General features: G+C 42.8%; 1 protein-coding gene across 1 annotated transcript in view; it reads left to right on the forward strand.

The window, feature by feature from the left end:
- GTPBP10 (GTP binding protein 10) overlaps positions 1-6,956 on the forward strand; it is a 194,703-nt gene that overhangs the window by 104,226 nt on the left and 83,521 nt on the right. The window contains exon 6 of the mRNA XM_053713989.1: positions 128-180. Coding sequence (XP_053569964.1) covers positions 128-180 — 53 coding nt within the window. The remainder of the gene's footprint in view (positions 1-127; positions 181-6,956) is intronic.

The raw sequence follows: 6,956 nt of genomic DNA on the forward strand, positions 1-6,956 counted from the left end.
TTTAGACTTATATATAACTAATCAACAGAAATTACTTGTTAATTACAAGGAGTTCAGTGTCCCTTTAATGGGACAGTAAATGTTGATATATTTTTAATACATTTTTAATTTTATATTTTAATCGTAGTTACAACTGTGAAACCAGAATTGGGCAAAATGATGTATCCTGATTTTAAGCAGGTGAGACTTTTATCGTTGTTAGTATAATTAAGCTTAATTTCTAACAATGTTTTAGTTTAGGATTCTGAATTTCAAGTTTTTTTAACACTTTATCTGTTATATAGAAAAAATTATATATTTTAATATTTGATGATTAAGTATCGGATACTAATGTTAATGGTTTGAAAATAAAATTCTGTAATTTGTGCATTTCTCCAACATAGGTGTGTCCGGTCCACGGCGTCATCCTTACTTGTGGGATATTCTCCTCCCCAACAGGAAATGGCAAAGAGCCCAGCAAAGCTGGTCACATGATCCCTCCTAGGCTCCGCCTACCCCAGTCATTCTCTTTGCCGTTGTACAGGCAACATCTCCACGGAGATGGCTTAGAGTTTTTTAGTGTTTAACTGTAGTTTTTCATTATTCAATCAAGAGTTTGTTATTTTCAAATAGTGCTGGTACGTACTATTTACTCAGAAACAGAAAAGAGATGAAGAATTCTGTTTGTATGAGGAAAATGATTTTAGCAACCGTAACTAAAATCCATGGCTGTTCCACACAGGACTGTTGAGAGCAATTAACTTCAGTTGGGGGAACAGTTTGCAGTCCCTTGCTGCTTGAGGTATGACACATTCTAACAAGACGATGTAATGCTGGAAGCTGTCATTTTCCCCATGGGATCCGGTAAGCCATGTTTATTACGATTGTAAATAAGGGCTTCACAAGGGCTTATTTAAACTGTAGACTTTTTCTGGGCTAAATCGATTGATTATTAACACATATTTAGCCTTGAGGAATCATTTTATCTGGGTATTTTGATATAATAATATCGGCAGGCACTGTTTTAGACACCTTATTCTTTAGGGGCTTTCCCAAAGCATAGGCAGAGTCTCATTTTCGCGCCGGTGTTGCGCACTTGTTTTTGAGAGGCATGGCATGCAGTCGCATGTGAGAGGAGCTCTGATACTTATAAAAGACTTCTGAAGGCGTCATTTGGTATCGTATTCCCCTTTGGGTTTGGTTGGGTCTCAGCAAAGCAGATACCAGGGACTGTAAAGGGGTTTAAAGCTTAAAACGGCTCCGGTTCCGTTATTTTAAGGGTTAAAGCTTCCAAAATTGGTGTGCAATATTTTCAAGGCTTTAAGACGCTGTGGTGAAAATTTGGTGAATTTTGAACAATTCCTTCATGTTTTTTCGCAATTGCAGTAATAAAGTGTGTTCAGTTTAAAATTTAAAGTGACAGTAACGGTTTTATTTTAAAACGTTTTTTGTACTTTCTGATCAAGTTTATGCCTGTTTAACATGTCTGAACTACCAGATAGACTGTGTTCTGAATGTGGGGAAGCCAGAATTCCTATTCATTTAAATAAATGTGATTTATGTGATAATGACAATGATGCCCAAGATGATTCCTCAAGTGAGGGGAGTAAGCATGGTACTGCATCATTCCCTCCTTCGTCTACACGAGTCTTGCCCACTCAGGAGGCCCCTAGTACATCTAGCGCGCCAATACTCCTTACTATGCAACAATTAACGGCTGTAATGGATAATTCTGTCAAAAACATTTTAGCCAAAATGAACCCTTGTCAGCGTAAGCGTGGCTGCTCTGTTTTAGTTACTGAAGAGCATGACGACGCTGATATTAATATCTCTGAAGGGCCCCTAACCCAATCTGAGGGGGCCAGGGAGGTTTTGTCTGAGGGAGAAATTACTGATTTAGGGAACATTTCTCAGCAGGCTGAATCTGATGTGATTACATTTAAATTTAAATTGGAACATCTCCGCATTTTGCTTAAGGAGGTATTATCCACTCTGGATGATTGTGAAAATTTAGTCATCCCAGAGAAACTATGTAAAATGGACAAGTTCCTAGAGGTGCCGGGGCTCCCAGAAGCTTTTCCTATACCCAAGCGGGTGGCGGACATTGTTAATAAAGAATGGGAAAGGCCCGGTATTCCTTTCGTCCCTCCCCCCATATTTAAAAAATTGTTTCCTATGGTCGACCCCAGAAAGGACTTATGGCAGTCAGTCCCCAAGGTCGAGGGAGCGGTTTCTACTTTAAACAAACGCACCACTATTCCCATAGAGGATAGTTGTGCTTTCAAAGATCCTATGGATAAAAAATTAGAAGGTTTGCTTAAAAAGATGTTTGTTCAGCAGGGTTACCTTCTACAACCCATTTCATGCATTGTCCCTGTCACTACTGCCGCATATTTCTGGTTTGATGAACTGCTTAAGGTGCTCGATAGTGACTCTCCTCCTTATGAGGAGATTATGGACAGAATCAATGCTCTCAAATTGGCTAATTCTTTCACTCTAGACGCCTCTTTGCAATTGGCTAAGTTAGCGGCTAAGAACTCTGGGTTTGCTATTGTGGCGCGCAGAGCGCTTTGGTTGAAATCTTGGTCGGCTGATGCGTCTTCCAAGAACAAGCTACTAAACATTCCTTTCAAGGGGAAAACGTTGTTTGGTCCTGACTTGAAAGAGATTATCTCTGATATCACTGGGGGTAAGGGCCACGCCCTTCCTCAGGATCGGCCTTTCAAGGCAAAAAATAGACCTAATTTTCGTCCCTTTCGTAAAAACGGACCAGCCCAAGGTGCTACGTCCTCTAAGCAAGAGGGTAATACTTCTCAGGCCAAGCCAGCTTGGAGACCAATGCAAGGCTGGAACAAGGGAAAGCAGGCCAAGAAACCTGCCACTGCTACCAAGACAGCATGAAATATTGGCCCCCGATCCGGGACCGGATCTGGTGGGGGGCAGACTCTCTCTCTTCGCTCAGGCTTGGGCAAGAGATGTTCTGGATCCTTGGGCGCTAGAAATAGTCTCCCAGGGTTATCTTCTGGAATTCAAGGGACTTCCCCCAAGGGGGAGGTTCCACAGGTCGCAGTTGTCTTCAGACCACATAAAAAGACAGGCGTTCTTACATTGTGTAGAAGACCTGTTAAAAATGGGAGTGATTCATCCTGTTCCATTAAGAGAACAAGGGATGGGGTTCTACTCCAATCTGTTCATAGTTCCCAAAAAAGAGGGAACGTTCAGACCAATCCTAGATCTCAAGATCTTAAACAAATTTCTCAAGGTCCCATCGTTCAAGATGGAAACCATTCGAACTATCCTTCCTTCCATCCAGGAAGGTCAATTCATGACCACGGTGGATTTAAAGGATGCGTATCTACATATTCCTATCCACAAGGAACATCATCGGTTCCTAAGGTTTGCATTCCTGGACAAACATTACCAGTTCGTGGCGCTTCCTTTCGGATTAGCCACTGCTCCAAGGATTTTCACAAAGGTACTAGGGTCCCTTCTAGCGGTGCTAAGACCAAGGGGCATTGCAGTAGTACCTTACCTGGACGACATTCTGATTCAAGCGTCGTCCCTTCCTCAAGCAAAGGCTCACACGGACATTGTCCTGGCCTTTCTCAGATCTCACGGCTGGAAAGTGAACGTGGAAAAGAGTTCTCTATCCCCGTCAACAAGGGTTCCCTTTTTGGGAACAATTATAGACTCCTTAGAAATGAGGATCTTTCTAACAGAGGCCAGAAAAACAAAGCTTCTGGACTCTTGTCGGATACTTCATTCCGTTCCTCTTCCTTCCATAGCTCAGTGCATGGAAGTGATCGGGTTGATGGTGGCGGCGATGGACATAGTTCCTTTTGCGCGCATTCATCTAAGACCATTACAACTGTGCATGCTCAGTCAGTGGAATGGGGACTATACAGACTTGTCTCCGAAGATACAAGTAAATCAGAGGACCAGAGACTCACTCCGTTGGTGGCTGTCCCTGGACAATCTGTCTCAAGGGATGATGTTCCACAGACCAGAGTGGGTCATTGTCACGACCGACGCCAGTCTGATAGGCTGGGGCGCGGTCTGGGGATCCCTGAAAGCTCAGGGTCTTTGGTCTCGGGAAGAATCTCTTCTACCGATAAATATTCTGGAACTGAGAGCGATATTCAATGCTCTCCAGGCCTGGCCCCAGCTTGCGAGGACCAGGTTCATACGGTTTCAATCAGACAACATGACGACTGTTGCGTACATCAACCATCAGGGGGGAACAAGGAGTTCCCTAGCGATGGAAGAAGTAACCAAAATTATTCTTTGGGCGGAGTCTCACTCCTGCCACCTGTCTGCTATCCACATCCCAGGAGTGGAAAATTGGGAAGCGGATTTTCTGAGTCGGCAGACATTGCATCCGGGGGAGTGGGAACTCCATCCGGAAATCTTTGCCCAAGTCACTCACCTGTGGGGCATTCCAGACATGGATCTGATGGCCTCTCGTCAGAACTTCAAAGTTCCTTGCTACGGGGCCAGATCCAGGGATCCCAAGGCGGCTCTAGTGGATGCACTAGTAGCACCTTGGACTTTCAAACTAGCTTATGTGTTCCCGCCATTTCCTCTCATCCCCAGGCTGATAGCCAGGATCAAGCAGGAGAGGGCGTCGGTGATCTTGATAGCTCCTGCGTGGCCACGCAGGACTTGGTATGCAGATCTGGTGAATATGTCATCGGCTCCACCTTGGAAGCTACCTTTGAGACGAGACCTTCTTGTTCAGGGTCCGTTCGAACATCCGAATCTGGTTTCACTCCAGCTGACTGCTTGGAGATTGAACGCTTGATTTTATCGAAGCGAGGATTCTCAGATTCTGTTATCGATACTCTTGTTCAGGCCAGAAAGCCTGTGACTAGAAAGATTTACCACAAAATTTGGAAAAAATATATCTGTTGGTGTGAATCTAAAGGATTCCCTTGGGACAAGGTTAAGATTCCTAGGATTCTATCCTTCCTTCAAGAAGGATTGGAAAAAGGATTATCTGCAAGTTCCCTGAAGGGACAGATTTCTGCCTTGTCGGTATTACTTCACAAAAAGCTGGCAGCTGTGCCAGATGTTCAAGCCTTTGTTCAGGCTCTGGTTAGAATCAAGCCTGTTTACAAACCTTTGACTCCTCCTTGGAGTCTCAATTTAGTTCTTTCAGTTCTTCAGGGGGTTCCGTTTGAACCCTTACATTCCGTTGATATTAAGTTATTATCTTGGAAAGTTTTGTTTTTAGTTGCGATTTCTTCTGCTAGAAGAGTCTCAGAATTATCTGCTCTGCAGTGTTCTCCTCCTTATCTGGTGTTCCATGCAGATAAGGTGGTTTTACGTACTAAACCTGGTTTTCTTCCGAAAGTTGTTTCTAACAAAAACATTAACCAGGAGATTATCGTACCTTCTCTGTGTCCAAGACCAGTTTCAAAGAAGGAACGTTTGTTGCACAATTTGGATGTTGTTCGCGCTCTAAAATTCTATTTAGATGCTACAAAGGATTTTAGACAAACATCTTCCTTGTTTGTTGTTTATTCAGGTAAAAGGAGAGGTCAAAAAGCAACTTCTACCTCTCTCTCTTTTTGGATTAAAAGCATCATCAGATTGGCTTACGAGACTGCCGGACGGCAGCCTCCCGAAAGAATCACAGCTCATTCCACTAGGGCTGTGGCTTCCACATGGGCCTTCAAGAACGAGGCTTCTGTTGATCAGATATGTAGGGCAGCGACTTGGTCTTCACTGCACACTTTTACCAAATTTTACAAGTTTGATACTTTTGCTTCTTCTGAGGCTATTTTTGGGAGAAAGGTTTTGCAAGCCGTGGTGCCTTCCATTTAGGTGACCTGATTTGCTCCCTCCCTTCATCCGTGTCCTAAAGCTTTGGTATTGGTTCCCACAAGTAAGGATGACGCCGTGGACCGGACACACCGATGTTGGAGAAAACAGAATTTATGTTTACCTGATAAATTTCTTTCTCCAACGGTGTGTCCGGTCCACGGCCCGCCCTGGTTTTTTTTTTTAATCAGGTCTGATATTTTATTTTCTTTAACTACAGTCACCACGGTACCATATGGTTTCTCCTATGCAAATATTCCTCCTTAACGTCGGTCGAATGACTGGGGTAGGCGGAGCCTAGGAGGGATCATGTGACCAGCTTTGCTGGGCTCTTTGCCATTTCCTGTTGGGGAGGAGAATATCCCACAAGTAAGGATGACGCCGTGGACCGGACACACCGTTGGAGAAAGAAATTTATCAGGTAAACATAAATTCTGTTTTTATTTATACGAAATGTAGATTATTATTTTTCTATAAAATACAAAAGGGAAAGTAGTATCCTTTGCAGCATTCCTGTTCTGTTTCAGGAACCAGTGCATTGTAGCTCCTGAAATGTTTATATGACATCTCTTACAGAAAAGTAAACCTAGGTAGGCTGATAGATTAGGAGCGTGCATGTGTCTTTAGAATTCAATGGCAGCAGTGTTTTCAACTATGTCTGACATTGCTATAACCATTGTTGCAAATACACGTGCAAGCTCGCTAGTTCACAGCGAAATATGGACATTTTAGTAAATTGTATATAATTTTTGCATTTTTTATCTTTTTATGGGTGTCTCCAATACATGGAACAAGACATTGTGGGTCTACTGGTTCACACATAAACATCAACCTCCTAAGTCCAAAATTATTTTGTTTCAGTATGAAATCCTCTATTTCTTGTGTTCAAAATATCTAGGAAGAGATAATTAATGTGTTATCTAAAGCTCTCTGGTCTGGCTAGGTTCCAAAAGATGCCTCATCAGTATTACAAGGCCCCTTAGGGATTATTTTAAAGGCACTTTTTACCTTGGTAATCTTGTGTCTCATAAAGAGAGCTCCCTAATATTCTTTAAGTGAAGGAAAGACACTTACATTACAATATAGTGCTTAGTAAAAGAAGCTGACTTATTTCAATGCATGTGATTTACATGGTTTTATAAAGCCTCTATGAC

Source organism: Bombina bombina, chromosome 5 (genome assembly GCF_027579735.1).
Source record: "Bombina bombina isolate aBomBom1 chromosome 5, aBomBom1.pri, whole genome shotgun sequence".
Taxonomy (NCBI): Eukaryota; Metazoa; Chordata; class Amphibia; order Anura; family Bombinatoridae; genus Bombina; species Bombina bombina.